This window comes from Phacochoerus africanus, chromosome 1 (genome assembly GCF_016906955.1).
Source record: "Phacochoerus africanus isolate WHEZ1 chromosome 1, ROS_Pafr_v1, whole genome shotgun sequence".
Lineage (NCBI taxonomy): Eukaryota > Metazoa > Chordata > Mammalia > Artiodactyla > Suidae > Phacochoerus > Phacochoerus africanus.
In genome coordinates, this window is record NC_062544.1 from 133,376,209 (window position 1) to 133,393,941 (window position 17,733).

At 40.6% G+C, this 17,733-nt stretch overlaps 1 protein-coding gene across 4 annotated transcripts in view; it reads right to left on the reverse strand.

Moving 5' to 3' along the window:
• Positions 1 to 5,538: 5,538 nt before the first annotated feature.
• Positions 5,539 to 17,733, reverse strand: part of EIF4E3 (eukaryotic translation initiation factor 4E family member 3) — a 69,715-nt gene continuing 57,520 nt past the window's right edge. For all 4 annotated transcript variants that reach the window (XM_047779213.1, XM_047779205.1, XM_047779195.1 and 1 more), the window contains 3 exons: positions 16,359 to 16,425; positions 12,363 to 12,518; positions 5,539 to 7,548 (listed from right to left, as the gene is read on the reverse strand). In XM_047779213.1, the coding sequence (XP_047635169.1) occupies positions 7,502 to 7,548; positions 12,363 to 12,518; positions 16,359 to 16,425 (270 nt within the window). In that variant the 3' untranslated portion in view covers positions 5,539 to 7,501. The remainder of the gene's footprint in view (positions 7,549 to 12,362; positions 12,519 to 16,358; positions 16,426 to 17,733) is intronic.

Here is a 17,733-nt window from a genome sequence, read left to right on the forward strand (position 1 = left end):
CTGGCCAGATGATGGGAAGTGGACACATATTTCAATGATACACATTTTAACTTGCAGAGCCTTGCAAGTGCTACTGTTTTCTTTTTATAACAAAAGACCTACCTTCCTGTAGGATTCCAGAGATTTCTTTTTAATACATTCATTAGTGAAAGCAGCTAAAAATTCTTTAACAGCAGTTAAACATTAGAAGTCACTGGTGTTGGCCTCGAAAAACAAAAACAAAAAACCCCTGTATTTTAGGTGGGAAAGCAAAGACTATGCTAATAAAACAACCAAGAACACATTCTAAAAGGTACATCGATAACCACGAGATGATAAAATACATACAGGATACATGGCAGGAGTAATCAGACTCATACGAGAAGGAGATATTAGGAAATCTTAACGCCTTCAGAGCGTTATACCTTGCCCTTCAAAGCTTTTATTAAATTCGCTGTCTTAAAATCAATTGGGCATCATATGCATAATCTTGAACTGCTTGCTTTTATAGGGAGATACAGGGAAGTCTGGAAAGTCTGCAGACGAATGGGAGAAATAAGAGTTGGCTGGTATTTTCTGTTTGTTTTTCAAGGGGTATATTAGCTAGAAAGGAAAAGTAAAGCCACCTGACTTGGCTGCATAAGGGACAACTGAATCTTATCGGCAAAAGAGAAACAAGTGTGCTTGGCTTATTCTAAAACGAAACCATTCTTGGTAAAGGGGCAATAAACAGAATGAAAAGAAGGGAAATGTGTTTTCTAAGACACCAAAATGGACTCTATCACCAGATATGTTCAGCATGAGAGTAGAAGAAAGAGAAAGAGCTGCTTCCTGCCAGAGGACCATGGACGACCTACTAGGCATCATACACTATGCTAGGGTATGGGGATGGGTAGGCAGGAAGTTTCAGTAGGTGCTGGAATAAACAGGGTTTGACGGTCACCACACATATACCTGGAACCTCATTAAGATGAACCAGTGCAGTTAATAAAATTGCATGTAATTCTACACCTGAGGGAGAAGAACGACATTTCTACACTACAGACCCTAACCACAGGATGAGAATTAGTGGCAACAGATTAGGGAAAAGGTCAACAAATTCTACAAATGAATTTAAACTCCATGAAGTTATAGCTGGAAAAAAAAAAAAAAAAAGAAGAAGGAAGGGGCGCAAATTCACAGCAATAGAGTCCCAAATTAGAAAACGGCAAGAATTTTCGCATGAGGAGGCCAAACACATGCACTAAACACATAAATCGCTACATTTGCAAGTAAGAAAAGTACCGTCTAGTCTTACCTTATTGCTGCAAGAGGCTGGAATAAAAATTACTGACTTAGAGAAGCAACTTTCACATGTATCTGAACATCAAACACAACACACAATACAAAATCAAAAATAACTAGAACAGAAAAAGTTTTCAGTCTGACCTTAAAAATACTGAGCAAATCACAAGATGAAGCCAGATCAAAGGGGAGGGCATTACACCAGCTTGTAGCCATATGTGAAAGGGCCCCAAATGCACAGGGCACAGATGGTAGCTGAGGGGGAGGAAGGGGCACAAGCAGATCCAAAACAGAAGGCAAATAAACCTGCTTCAACTTACACAGGTAAGACAGTTTGAAAGAATGAATAATTTTGAATGCAACTCATAAGATGCTTAATGTGGGACAAATGGTGCCGGAGGTCCCAAGCTAAAGTGGGCTCACTAGTGTAAGCTCTGAAATCCTTTTGAGTTACAATCTCGATGAAACAGAAGCCTCAGTGAGGAGACATGCAAAGGGCTGGTGATTTTCTATTAATCGATTACTGAGAAGACACTTCAAATTTTTTAAAAAACCATATAATGGCTGTCAGCCACATTACCTGATGAAGGGCTGAGAAATTGGGGGGTGGAGAGAAACTTAATGTATGCTCGCACAATTAATAGCTCTATTTGAAAACAGAAACCCTGTGACTTTATTAGAATGCTCAAAGTTCTTTCGTATCTCTCATTCCTCATTAATAGGAAGGGCTAAAATTACAATTTTCATCTCCTTAAACGTTCATTATAAGTCACTTGTTTCTATGTTAAAAAAAAAAAACTTCTATAGAAAACTCAGAAATGCTTATGTTTACTTCATGCTTGTTTCTCTCATGCAAAAGTGCCACTTCAATAAATCCCAAACACTTGTTCCAAAACAAAAGTTTTTTTAAAAAAAATCCTGACTTCAACATGAGAAGGTGAAATTTTCAGCAAGAAATCATACATTTCGATAAATGAGTTAATCACTTTTTTAAAGCAGCAACCAAAACAAACACATTTAACACAGATTTCTTCAACCTCATGATTTCTGAAGGACACAAGAGCATAGAATATCCAAAAGGCTATTTTATTGGATATTCTAATAAGGTACAGTCAACACACACATATACAATGGGACTCTAAATTTTAGTAGCAATGATGAACAAAATAATATTGACTTCACAATGACTCCTTATTTGATTTTTTTGACACTTCTATGTATTAAAGAATCCTTCCAGTTTAGTAACAGCTTTGCTAAGCTAAGTCTAGGAGTGACAATTAATTTTAGTGGAAATTCATTCCCAGGCTACTTTGATAGTCATTTGAACAGTTTTGCGTTATTTTACATGCAATTTTATAGCTCTATAACGTTCATTTAATCTTGTTCAATGATGCTGAACCCCAGATGCCATAAGACATTATAGAAAAGTAGTTACTGCACATATGGGGTAACTACTTTTTCTGAACATTAATTTCTTTTCTCTTAACAGGCTGAAATGGTATTTAGAAAAGAGAAAAGCCACCAGTCTGTATTAAGGGCTTTATGTTATGGACTTCCGGAAATGGGCTACCCATCACTGCTTGTGGCCCTAGCCATAAAGTTCTTATTTACAACCATCATCTTCTCAAATCTAAGGAATAATGGCTTTCTCCAGCCTTCAGAAGGTTGCTGGTATGAGACATTTGAATCAGGTCACCTGAGAAGCTTGGGGGCGGGGGGGAGGTTTTCCTCATTTGTCAGATCCGAGGGTTGGAAATAATCAGGGGTTCGAAAAGTGGGGTCTGGGGACCACCCACATTACAATCACTGGGGCACTTGCTATGAAGGCGGATTTCTAGGCCTCCCACACCTGCTTAATTCAAAACGAAAGGTTGGAGGTCAGGAAATCTGCATCTTAAGTAAGCACCCCAGTGATGCTTCTCCATGCTAAGGGGTGAGAGGCACGGGTAGATGATCTCGAAGGTCCCTTCCACTCTAAAATCCTAAACCTCTGTGAGTTTTAAAAGTGGAGTCCTGTCAGCCAGACCAACACAAGTAACTCTGAGCCAGAATGGGTTAACCTAACAAGAAGTGTTCTTGAATTTTGATGTATATGTAAAAGCAGAAAACAAAAACAGAACTGCATCATCAGATGTGTGAGGAGTATGTTTGTTTGTTTTTTTTCTTCACAGGAGATGCAGAGGAAGACGCCACCGTTAACCACTACGTAGAAGAAAAGGTTCCAAGGGATTTTGCACTGCCTGTTCCTATTTTTTTTTCCTTCTCACCTGCTGATGCCTCTCTGCTGTTGAGGTAGTGCTCCAGGCATTTCCAATCCCGAGTCACCAAACTCTTAAGTAATTTGCAATCAGTCTGCATATACTCTTGCAAGAAATAAACTATCTACAGGCAGTCCTCTACTTACATGTGTAATGAGGGAAATGTTACAGAAACATCAATAGAGGAAAAGTGAATGGCAGACTTACATTTTTAAGGGGGAAGTTTCGTATTTAGGCAGCAAAAAAAAGAAAAAAGAAAAAAAGGAATCAAACTCTAATTTTACTTCTCCCTTTGGGCACAGTATTTGCCCACTTGGATAAAATATTTCTGGTATTACCTATATGTTAGTTTATTTCATTCCTTCTCTTCCTAACTACTTATCGGCTCAATGAGAGCCCACAATTTGAGGTGGTTTTTTTTTTTTTCCAAGCACATCCGGAGTGTTCTATCTTTGACATATTTTTATTAGGTGCAGGAGAGCTAAACTTTTCTACTGGTAGTATCTCACCAAATTTTTATAAGATCACAAGAGCTATATGCAGTTGAACCTTAAAATAATTATACAGAGCTGGATAAATTATGTTGCTGAGCCAGCACCATCACGCGGGAAGGCAGCGCCACCATGTGATCGCTCCAAATGCTGTTAGAGTTGTGGCAGTACAAAAGTTAGGCTCCTCTAAGAGGTGGGCATCTTAGAGCAAAGGCCCATCTCCTGGAATAATAAGTTTATTTTCAAACACCAACCTGTGACACTGCTTCAGTCACTGAATGTGACAGGGAGAGAATGAGAGCTGTTTATAACAAGGACTGTGGAATAAGATCAATGGCCAGATTAGATCGGATATTTAGTGCTTGTACAGGGTGATTTGTTTTGGGGTTAGGGTGACAGACTTTGAGTGCTGTCTGTTTAAGGAAGCCTGGATCAGGATGTAGCCTGCAGACCTGAAAGCCCAGCTCTGTTACACTGGCTACTCCCCTGTCCTTTCACAAGGGACAATCCCTCTGTTGGGAGGTTATACATTATGTCTAGTGGACCCAACCATACTCAACATTTCTCTGAAGGATAGTGTCCTGTGACTGATACAGGGTGCAGCTAAATTCAAGACAGTGGAGAAAGTCAGAGTCAAGTTAAACTCCACTTAGGCTTTACTAGGATTGTGTTTTCCTATTCATGGGGTTTTTTTCCCCATCAATTCTATCTTGAATTCAATAGACACATTATATTAAAAGGAAATGTCCTCTATAAACTATACACTCTTAGTTCAGAAATGTGGGAAAGTGGCCAAGGAAATATTAAAATGGAGCAAGTCAGCATTTCAATAAGGACTCACAGAAGTAAGCTGAAATACAGACAAGTTACTTTAAATGGGTATTATCCATCCTTATGCGATGGGTGTAACTTGCTAGATGTAAGCAAGCACCTGAAATCAGACAGCCTGGGGAAGAATAGGAAGAGAAAAGGTGTATTGATTTCAGTCAGAGTCCCTGGCTCTGCATCACAGATCTTGAGGCGTGACAAAGACCAGAGGGTGAGCTCTCTGGCTTCTGGATGTCTTGATGCAGAGCCCAGGCTACACCTGCAAGGACGTGGCTGAAAGACATTGGGACTCTGCTGCAAGCTCTCACTTTTCCCAGCAACGGCCAAGGTGGGTTCGCCACCCAACACAAAAGTCACATGCCCTGCAAAATATTTTCTTCTATCTCACAAGAGCATTAGCTTCTTTAATCCAAAAAGGTAATGAGAGGTTTTTAAACTGATTAAATCAGCTTAGTTCATACACTGTCTCTTATGAACTCAATATTCAATTAAAACAATTTCCAGAGCAAAATCTGACAAAATCCTCCCTTGGAGGAACATAGATGATAGGTTCTTAACTCCAGCAAGTTAAATCCTTCTCAGGGTTGGCATTTTCCGCAGGGTCAGAAAGAGTTGCACAAGTTCTCTGGGACAAAAATTTACTTTGTGTGTTAAGCCACGTTTTGTGATCATAAACAAAAGAAACTAGAAAACAGTGATGGGAGCCTAACATTCCTATTTCTTTCATTTTATTTTTTTACTTCAAAAGCTACATACATGCAAAAGTTGAACATGTCATCACAATACTTTAAATAAAGTTCAAAAATAAAAATACTTCAAAATCCATTTACTTCTGGAAATATATATGACAATTATAATGAAGATAAGTCAATTATATCCTTTTTGTCTAATCTATCAGAAAAATACTTATATTATAAAAAAGAATTGAAATTCATGCCATGAATATTTTTCTAAATCCTTGATGAGTAATTTAAAAACAAGTTGGATGTTAGCACAATCTTTTAAAGAAACAAGTTCCAGGCTTTTGAAAAATGGGTCTGATATACCTCATTCTGAAGTCAATGAAGAAAAGTTGAGAACAAAAACATTAAAAAAAATAAAAAACTATGATCATTGTTATTATGGCTGATATGGTTAGTAATGCAAGTGGAGGGCACAACTTTTGTAAATAGATACTGTCTGAAGTCCATTAAAATGCCTGAATGTCGAAGGTTATTTACAAACACAGGTGGAAGGCTAGAAGCAGCTACCACCTCTCTCTGCTGGTCAATACTGCGAGAGGAATTAAAAATCCTGGGTACAACGAAGCTCTGAGTGCACCATCCTTTTGTGACATGTATAAGCATGTCCTGGCTTCCCTGACTCCAGAAAAATAGCCATCAGGAGGAAGGGTCTTCAAAGGGCCCTGCCTCTTTCAGGTAAAACGCAGGAGGAGGCTTGGCAGAGTGGAAAGAGGGAAATCGGAACATTCTGAGTGTTCCAGGATTGGGGGGGTGGATGGGGGGGAGGTCACTTCCTTCTACTAAACCCAGTACTTATTTGGTAACATAATAGGACGTATCTCAACAATTCCAAAATTAATATGAACAGAACGCAATTAAGAGTTCATCTCTGTGAATGTTCACATTCATTCTGGAAATGAGATTTAACTTCTGTTCCTAAATGAAGAAGGCAAGGGGGAAAAATTCCCCTGGCTGGAGGATGATCCATTACAGGAAATGACATAGGATGTGAGCAGGAAAAAAGGGGACTCATTTAACAGAATGTGTGTGAATTGACTTGGAAAGCCCTAAGTGGGTATATGCACCTGAAATTCGGAAGAAGCTTAACTCAAACAATTAAAATATCGCCTCCTCTTTAAATCAGAAATTATAAGGTTTCCTACTGAGACAACGCCCTTACTACCACTCTAAGCCTTCCTTTGAAAAGGCCAAATTGAAATTCTGGTTAGAAAATATTTCCACAGAGGGTCCAAAGACCTAGAATTTGATTTATATCCTGATCCTCAACTGTGATTATAGTTTTCATGTTTGGCAACCCAACTATTATTTTCCTTTCATCTCTTAAAAAAAATGCTTAAAAAGGAAAAATAAAAGATATGTGTGCTGTCAGTGCAAAAATCAGATTAAGTAAGGTTTTCCTTTTCCCTGGGACAGAAAAAAACAATGCCCAGTGCAGGGTATGTAGGAATGTGTCACAACAAATAATCAAAAGACAGGTTTCACCAAGCTAGTATTCCTCTGAGTACAGTGTGGTTTTCAAAAGCAGTATTGTCATGATTATGCATATTCTCATTAACTAGGTACAGCAGAGCTACTTAAAGGGAAACCGATTTCTTGTGCCTCAATGAAAGGGGAGTGCAGAAAACAATAATTAGACTGAATGAGGAATTTAAAAGGGCAAAAAAAAAAATTGGGGGAGTGAAAAGAACAGAGAATTCAGAAAGCCAAAAAAAGCAAGTAATGTGCCGGTAGAAACCCACCCCATCTCCCCCCACCCCACCTGCCACTTTGAGTCCTAATTGCTCAATCTGCAAGGACAGAAACCCACTCTAAATGGACCAGCATCGGGCTTCGGCAAGTCTTCTCTTCACTCTCCCTCCTGTTAAGACCGTTTCCAAAACCAATCAGCAAAGGACAAAGAATTCTTTACAGAGTGCAATTAGTGTTTTCCACGTCCACCTTCAAAAGCATGATGCTCTTCATGGGCTAAAGGACAGAAAAAAACAAAAAAGAAAAAAAGGAAAGAAAACTTTAAGCAAAGGATGGGGCAACCCTCCTCTAAGGCATCTCATTCAGTTTCCCCAAATGTTGGCAAGAACTCAAACACCTTTTTTGTGCCAGTAACTGTTAGCTAAGGCGTGCATTTCCTGAGAAACGTAATAATGAAAATTAAAACAAGAAATAAACAAGCAATGGGCAGTCTGCCGGTTTCTCCTGGCTGAGCCAGAGAGGATGAGTAATCCTGATGAGCTGATGGGCTACAGGCAAAGGCTGCGGGAAAACTTGCCCCACAGAACTCGGGCCTGGGACCTCACTGACCTGAGAGGGGGCCTTCACAAGCCTCAAATTCAAAATAAAATCAAACAAAAGTAAAACAAAACGAAGAACAATGCAAAGGTGGTGGCACTTTGCTTATGTTCCCCTCCCCCGCCCCCACTCCTGAACACCCTCTGTGGGAAATTAAGTTTCCTTCAATGGATGGGTCTTTTATTTCTCCCAGTCATATGTTTTTTTTGTTTTTGTTTTTGCTCCCCACTCTCTTTTTGTCCAGCCCTACTGTCTGGCTTGCAAAAAAAACCAAAAAACAAATGACAATTAGGAACTCTAGAATAAAAAAGAATGCTACCAAAAATGTTTTTCCAAGACTTAAACTTTTATAAAGTGGAAGCAGAAATTGGGAGACCTGTGAAACATATAATAGTTCCTTCAAGGCAAAAGGCCAAGTTTGAAAATCCACTTCCCGTGATGATGGTTAACCATCATCATGCAAAGGGGCAGAGTCTGTTCTCTCAAGTGAACAGACTGTAACTTGGGTCTGGTAAAGCCAAGGGCCCCTCAGGATCCCCGAGCTTTGCTCCCCCCACCCCCCACTGGCAGCAAAGGATGTCCTAGGGAAGCAGACAAGGGCTTGCCCATTTCATCTCCCAAGCCCCCCCAAGTCTGTATTTTTAAGAAGGACTCCATTCTTCAGACTAGTGAGGGCTGGGGATGAGGTGGGGAACAGGACCATTTTCCCTTTAGGATGGATGTTCACCCAAACTTGCTATTCACTTGGATAAAACACCAGGAAAAGCACACTTGATAGCTCCCAGGGTTACCTCCGGTTGGCCAAATTCCTCATGGTGGTCAGTAATTTGAATTGATGTAAGTGAACATTTCTCACACGGAGAATTTTATAGATATTTCTTTCTTTCTTTCTTTTTTTGCTTTTTCGGGCCAAACCTATGACGTATGGAAGTTCCCAGGTTAGGGATATACTCAGAGCTGCAGCTGCGCCTACACCACAACTACAGCAATGCCAGATCCAAGCCTTGTCTGCACCCTACACCACAGTTCATAGCAACACTGGATCCCTAAACTACTGAGTGAGCCCAGGGATCAAACCTCATGGATACTAGTCCTCATGAAAACTAGTAGGGTTTGATACTGCTGAGCCACAATGGGAACTCCAATATTTCACTTTTTATGCTGTTTTTTTTAAAGAAAGATTTTTAGGGCAGACATCAAAGAAAACGTGACCTGCTCTGCAATTAAATATGCTGTGCTTCTGGGCCAAGCAGGAGAGCCACGGCCCTCTTAGTGATGCTGGGCTTCCAATTATACATCCAGAGATGAGGTCTGTCCACTGATCTGTACTACTGAGTGTGAGGGACAGTTTGGGGCAGTCACAGTTGAGACAGTGCAATCCTGATGGGTTATGGAGACAGAACATTCAGAATTAGGAGAGTTCTGGGGAACAGAGACAGTTCTGTAGCCTTAGGTTAGTCTTGGTTGGAAGGGAATAGAGAAAAGCGCAAAGCCAGGAGTCAGCAAACTTTTTTTTCCAGAAAGGGGCAGGCAATAAATATCCCAGGCTTTGTGGGCCACAGGGTCTCTGTCTCAAGTATTAACTCTGGCTTTGTAACATTAAAGCAGCCACAGATGATATGTATACACATGGGCAGTGCCAATACACTTTATATATATACTGAAATCTGGATTTCATACAACGTTCATGAATTACAAAATGCAGTTCTTTTGATTTTTTTCCCAGCCAGTTCCCGTTGTGGCTCAGTGGTAACAAGCCTGACCAGTGTCCTTGAGGATGGGGGTTCATTCCCTGGTTGAGGATCTGGAGTTGCCATGAGCTGCAGTATAGGTCACAGATTCGGCTCGGATCCCAAATTGCTGTGGCTGTGGAGTAGGCTGGCAGCTGCAGCTCCAATTCAAGCCCTAGCCTGGGAACTTCCATATGCCACACATGCAGCCCTAAAAAGCAAAAAATTTTTAAAAATATTAAAAAATTAAAAAGAAGAAAAAAAAAAAAAAAGGAAAGCCATTCTTAGCTGCAGCCCATACAAAAACAGGTGAGAGGGGGCAGATATGGCCTGACAGTATAGTTTGCTCTAAACAATGCTCACGTCAGAAGACATTTGTCATTCAGCTGTTCTGAAGAACCTGAAAGAATCTGGGGGAGTGGGGGAGGCCTCTGTCCATTTCAGTTGCTCAGTCAAATAACCAGTCTGTATCCAGCTCGTACACTTATCAACAGCTGGACTGTCACCCACCCGGCTGGAGGCCATGCCCAGATTCACTAGGGCTCTTTCTCCACGGAAAACCTGTTACGTGGCTGTCGTACACTTGGGAATACTTACACCAGGATCCTATTAACAAGACAGAGGAAAAGCGTGGAGCTGGCCATTCCTGACTCAGCTCACTACCACTGTTCTTCATCAAGCTGGCAGGAACATTTCTGCCCCAACCTCATTTTCCACATCAATTCTGCAGCACGTGGGGTAGAGCCCTACTGAGTAAAGGACTGCCTGCTTTATTTCAAATCAAGACAATCGCTTGTTTTTTTCCCCATTCCAATTTCTATTTGAATAATCTCTGAATTTTTAATTTATGCCAATAAAATATAGATTTCTACCAAGACCTGTAGCCTGTTCTGCCTGACTCGCAAACTTGACAATGGCATCTACACTGAGGGCTGCAATCCTGCCCCTTTGTTCAGCTTCCATCCCCCGTTCCCAGCCATCATATCAGCTAAGTGATGACGCTCCCTTGCTTAGTCTTACCTGATGGCTGTTACTGCCCTAAAAACTAGTCTAACACTCAGAGGCCTAATTACCTCTGTGGCCTAAGTGTGCCTATCATGTTGAACCTGCTGCTAACCAACGTGTTACCTAGAAATTTAATTGAAGAATTTTGAAGCAGAAGGGACCTTGGAGACCATTTAAGACCAACCTCCTTGATATTAAGATGAGCAAGTGGAAGGATGAGAAAGTGTGACATGCCCAAGGTCACAGTGTTGACATGGGACATAAACCCACAGGGACAAAAACCTGACTTAAGATTCCAAACTGCTTTTCTCCTCCTTGGAGTCATATGTGGAGCAGGTTCAAAGGCAATAAACAATGTGTTTGCCCCGTTCATAACGGGCGGCAGAACACACTGCCTGCTGGAGAGATTCTGCTGGGGTGAGTCTCGTGGAGGAGAAAAAAAAGACCCCCGGTGACCTTTTCATTAGTATCTTCAGTTGAAAATACAATTACTGTTCCCTAAAGAATCAAAGTTGCATCTACAAATGCTCCAGTTCCACACTGCACAATCAATAAGCAACTTCTGCAGGGCCAACTCTGCCTCTTTTATGTAAACTTTTGTTTAAAATTCAGATGCCAAGCACGTCCGGAACACCTGCAGCAGCAGATCCGTCCCACTGCTTCAAGTCTAAACCACTGGGCCTGTGACTACGATTCCTGAGAGGGAGGCCTCAGTTTTCATGTCATCCTAGGACAATCACAAAACAAAATCTGATTTTTTCCTTCTCCTTTTTGACAAGGGTTTGGGAACAGTGAATCAATAATGGAGTGTATTTCACCAATTCTAAGATGCGCTCCCCCCACCAACCAGCCCTGCACATTTGAGGACCCCTGGGATCAAGAATGTGTTATAGTTTAATTAGGAGCCTTTTATTTTTCTTTCTCAGTAAAACTAAAATAACACTTCGCATCAAGGGCATCTTAGATTCAGGGAAATACCGTGGTTTTAAAAAAGTGGGTTACTAACTCAGAATCGCTGGGGAAATAGGAAATTCATCATCTACGCGTCGGGCTGTCAATCCTTTTCTCTAACTCATTGTTAAAACTATAACCCACAGTTTGATCTACCAAACATTGGTTTAATAGCACTAAGCTGTTTTCATTATGAAAAAGATGACTTTTTCAAAAGAGCACACAAAAGCAATGAACATGAATCATGATGGAAACAATGGGTCCACACACCTATTCACACTGTGAACATTTCACCACTCTGCGTGAATTCTCTCCTGTGTCACAGTCATCCGTAATGAGGACGTATTAGCATTTCAGTAGAACACTCAATCATGCCCGTGCTCAGAACGAGTTCCTCCACAAATACAGATGTTATACATTATAAATTCCTGTTTATGAAGGGGATGATTGAAAATCTGCCTGCCAGCTCATAGAATAACATTTTTGTTATTGTTGCTTCACGTCAAAGGTAATTTTTTTTTTTTTCCCCTGAGAGTGACAAGTTGGAGATCAGGTTTAAATTTTTGAAATCACAAAAACAATATGTATCTCCTGTTCTGATCCATGTGTGCAGGCGACAATAAAAGCTCATTTTTAATTTCTGAGACTAAACTTTTCTTTTTAGCCACCTAAGTGGATTTGGCTGAATTATTTACTAGATGATAGAATTTCAAGGGATTCTTTCTTCACCTCATTTGCAACAGTGTCTGCCGTTAAAAAGTATGAGAGAATAAGCTAGAAAGCAATAACCAGAAATGAAGCACTTACGTTTATAAAATACTGCTTTAAAAGATATGTGGGGCAGAAGTTCATAGATCTTTTCTAAAACGGTGGCTTCGCCCACTAACGCGGCATTGACATTCCACACTTGGACGACGTCTTCTCGGTCCCGGACGCTGACACTGACTCCTATTACTTCGTCATCTGAGGGGACGGCAGGGGGAAGAAAGAAATGAGGAATCAAGTCCGCTGGAGCTGGTTTTTAAGCACTTATGTTATCTGTAAGTTATAAAGCAGATGATCAAAACAAGATGGCAAAGGAGAACCCAGAACCAATATGGTTTCTAAGGAGACTCATTGGACAAAAGCACATGACAGGGTGAGAGCTGTAGCGGTCACATCACATTTAATCGGGGACTGAAACAAACAGTGTCCTGCCCAAACAAATTTTCCAGATAAGTAACTGACCCTTTTGAACATGTTACCGAAGCTCTGGCCTATTTCTTACTCTGTTTTGATGAGACTTTTTCTAAAACGAGTTGCATAATGTTCAGCCCTCTGAACGCCAAGTGAACTCACATGAACTTTTCCTCGATGCTTGGCTGTCTTTGTGAAGAACAGCAAGGGTTTCTCCTGACCTTCTGCCAGCCATTCAGAGATCTGGGGGGCTTGGTGCTCTGTGCCCAGACTGTGTGTTCTGAGCTGCTCATTCTGCTTCTTGCGGTTTGCTGGTCTGCACCTTTCCTGTCAATGCTCCCCGCTCCCTACTGCTGCTCCCCAGCCACCCCCCTTCTGGTTTTGGCATTTTAACTGTGGGCTAGAGAATCAATGGCCATCTGTTAGCACTGTGTATAAAGTAAGAGTCGATGTCTTCTAAGAGTGGCTCTGCTATTAGAGCACTTTGGCAAATGGGCAGGAAAGCATTTATCTACCCTGATGAAGGGAGGGTTTTTTAAAAAACTGAATTCTGGATTGGGGGCTGCTTGGTGGATATTTAAGAGCAGTGGCTGGATAAGTTAAGGCTGTGTACTGGTCTATGGAGCTGCTCTGTGTATGTTAATTTGCAGCAGAAAGATAGAAGACTTATGACTCCTGGTTTACACGTTCATGGCATATGACTAAAACAGGGTCACTCTCAGCCTTTGCACACTTAGCACCAATGAGTAAAGTGTGAAAGGTAAGCATTAGCAAAGTTAGGAAATTCTGCTCTAATTAATATATTTTGCCCGATTTTCCTTGTTTTCTGTACATTTGTACATCTCAATATTGGCACCATCAGTTTTCCCAGTTGTCTTCTGGAGCTTAAACTGGTCCCAGGATTTACATACAAGTTTAATGAAGACATGTCCAATTTACTTGAGGAGTTCCTCTTCAGTAAAATAATTCTTTTCTCCATCCTTCCTTTCCCACCTTCACTTGCTCTTTCCTTCTTTCCTTTTTAAATAAATTTCATTATGGCTAAATGCGTATGACAGGACACTAAATAATTCCAAGTAGAGAGATGTTTGAAAGGAGGCAGAATCAGTCTAAGGTGTCAGAAGTTTAGGCGGGTGGCCACCTCGGGAGGAAGAGAGGGCGTGGAGAAATTCTGGATGGCAAGATGTTCTGTTCCTTAATCTGGATGCTAGTTACAGGGCTCTATTTACTGTGTGAATATTCATCAAGCTATACACATCATAGCTGTGTCCTTTTCTGTATACATGTAACATTTAAACAAAAATTTTCAAAAAAGAAAATAGTACCTGATCATGGCCCTCCATGGAAACTTGCTATCCCATCAAGAATTATGTCATATGTACAGGTTTCTTATTTATTTATTTATTTATTTATTTATTTATTTATTTGGTTTCTTATTTTTTTAAAGCTACCTTCAAATTATACTTGCTAGAGCTCAGTGTTAATTTTTTCTGGCCACACCTGCGGCATGTGGAATTTCCTGGGCCAGGGACTGAACCAGTGCCACAGCAGTGACCCCAGCCACTGCAGCGACAGTGCCAGATCCTTAATCCATTGAGCCACAAAGGAACTCCTCAATGTTAAGCTTTTTTGTGACCACAAAATCATCAGGTAAAGCTTTGGCATTTTCCACTTTCAAGAACAGGCAAGAAGATTCTAGCTCAGCCTGTTAGGAAAAGATCAGCGTTTTCCAATCTTTTGGTTCCACCCATTTCTACCCTCCTGGTCAGAAGGCATTGTGGATGGGTGCTAAAAATGCAGAATAGTCAATATTGCAGTTTGGCTTGGCTTCTGGTACCTAGGTGTAGCCTCCTTGCACAGTACTTTCAGAAAGGCTGCAGCTTCTATGCAAAAGGGGATCCATCAGCAAATATGTAATAGGTATAAGTAAAATAGATCAGCAAAATCCTGCTTATTTTAGGGTAGCATAAGACCCTCGAGCCAGGAGGAGCCAGTGTTTAAAAAAGGGGAAGTGAGGATCAGCAAGTTGACCTGACCTGCTGTAGTGGCAGAGGCAGGTTAATGCAGAGCTAGTGGTTAATAGTTAATGGTGCTCAGGTTCCCAGGTCAACGAGAGAACAATAGGTCTTCTTTACTCAAGCCTGGCTATTTATGGTTTCTTAGACTATGTTCGCTGGTTCTGGAAACAGGAATAATTCATACAGAAAACTTCCTCTCCCAGGGATTTATGTGTTTATCATTACACCAAAGAGGCATTTTTGGCAACATGTTGTAAAATGCTAACTACTCTCTATTAAAACAGAAGGAATCTGTACTTTTAAGACAATTTAATCTTAACCCAGGTTCTATCTTCAGTGAATAAAAAGAGGTGTAAGAATTAAGGACAACAAAGACAGAATGATTGACACTGTTAGCGAGGTCAATCTGAAGCCCGCATGGCCTTGGTTAGGCTGATGGGGTTCCCAAAGACCACACCATTTAAGAAGTCTGAGGGCAAATTAATCAATACCAGTTAGTTAAAAGAAATCATTACTGAAAGCTGAACAGGAAAAATGTTATTCTAAATGTGACCTCAGAAGCATCCAGAGGGAACTACCCAGGAAACAAACAGAACTTTAAAGCAGCAGTTCAACTTTCCTCACTGAGAGTTCCATGATAAAAACAGAGCAAAATAAAAATGGGGTAGGGGATTAAGAGATAAAAACTCTTAGGCATAAAATCAGCTGCAAGGATGTGCTGTGCAGCTCAGGGAATATCATCAATATTTTGTAGTGACTACAGATGGAGGGTAACCTTTGAAAACTGTGTCACTAAGTTGTGCACGTGTAATGTACATGGTTTTGAACATCAACAATACTTCAATTAAAACAAAACCAAAGCAAAATAAAAACGTACTCACAGGGTTCTCAGGAATTCATTCAATATTTGAAAATCGTCTTCAGAGTAAAGTCCTGAGGATTTTATATGTTAGCCTCAATTGTGGGCTCATGGGCACTCATGGTGATTGGACCCCTAGCTGCTACCCTTTATCACTCACTTTGAGTGAAAGGGACCAAGAGAGGAACAGGAGGAAGTGGCAAGGGATTGAGAGTGGAAAAACAATAAACTTGAATAACAATAAACTTCAGTGGACAATAAAGGCATGTGCCCCTTCTGGAAGAATTGGAACTGATAAATGAAAACTCAGCTCATTTAAAAATAGATAGAAATAACCTCCACCAATTGCATGAGGAGCCCAATGTCAAATTTTCTTCTCTTCTGGAAAGAATATAATGTTGTGTGTCAACTACACGTCCCTTTTTATTTTAAATATTTTCTCCTTTTTTCCTGCCTATTTTAAACAAATGGTCATAGATACTATTAAGATGAGCTTTAAGTGCTAAAAAAATAAGCGTATACCCATATGCACATCCTCATAATATACACATATGTAAATATACATATGTACATACACATACAACACTAAACACCATGATCACATGGAAAAAAAGCTAAGTAACTGCATAGTTACAAAATCAATGACTTCAGAAAATCTAAAAAGCCAAACACACAAAAACAAACGTTGGCAAGGAACAAACACAAGCCAAGCGCACGTGAGCGGATGCCCGGAGCTGGGGGCTTTTTTACCTGCGGCGGCACAATCTGTGAATTGTTCCCCGATAGTCGCTAACAACAACTCTTTCCAAACTGTGGACTGGCGTGGGAAAAGAATAAAAAACAACAACAAAAAAAACAAAACCAAAGGGAAAAACAAAACACACACGTTTTTAAACAATTATCTTCAGGAGCTACACATATCACATTTTTTTTTTTAAGTCACATTTTCTTTAACCTCACATGCTATTTCCATGCCCATACCTGGAGGCTGCAGACACCTCTGAATCACAAGTGTAAACACTCACATGGTGGCATATAATGCACTGTTTGACACGTAACTTTACACAGATAGGTGGGAGGGATCCCAAGTTATAAATTATGTGTCCCAAGTCACAGAGCCAATCTCTAGTGACACCTCTGATGAAATGCAGAAGAATGTGAAAAACTTAGAATTTTCCAATTTCTCTACCTCTTACTGATTCAAAGGGTATTGGCTGGTTACAGGTGAATGCTATTAGTAAAATCCTTCTCTTCAAAACCTTTTCCTATTTTTCTCGCGGTTTGTGAGGTACTTCCAAGGTTACACAAGTGAAGAACACTTAAGGAAATATCTGGCTTATTGATTATCAGAGACTTGCAGATTTCCATTCATTTGAAGGCATTTTGTTTCTGCTAAGTGACTGTGTGTGTGGTGCATTTCCCTGGGAGAAAGACTGCATGCTCTGGTCAACTTCTTCTCACTGAGAAGAACAGGCATCTCTTCTATTCAAGGCCACTAATGCCAGCATCCATGCACATGTAAACTAACTGGAGGCCTGCAAGTTCTTCTACTATTCCTCCTTGAAAAGTTCTTGGTCCCATTTCTCTTCCTCATCATGATTCACAGGCTCTGACCTCTATGAGCACTAGGTTTGAACCCCGACAGCCGGCTTATCTATGACCCGGGCAGGTTCTCAGCACCCACTTGAGTATCGGTTTTCTTTGGTGGATAGGGAGCAAGAAAAGGATCGACCTCCCAGGGTTGTTGTGACCATGGAATTAGTCAACAAATGTATTTGACAGGCTCAGTCCTGTGACTGCAACAACAGGACTGGAGATTTAAGATCCATTCCATAAATAGCTGCATGTTTGCTCTGGACCAGGTGCCCAGTATATATTAACTATAATAAGATTGTGTATTATCATGTTCTAAGCAACTGAAAGCAGCCTAGCTGAATTTTTAACCAAGACAAGAGTAGTTCACCATTGTGCCCTTTCACTCCCAAGGAGAGTTTTCTTTCCTCTTCCCTAGACTTCTGGTCTACATACCTTCCATTTTCTATCTGTCCCATCTGTGGTCGCTTATGCAGACAGCGACAAAGATGAGAGTGTTAAGAAGAAATCAGAAGATGGGAATGTTCCCTCC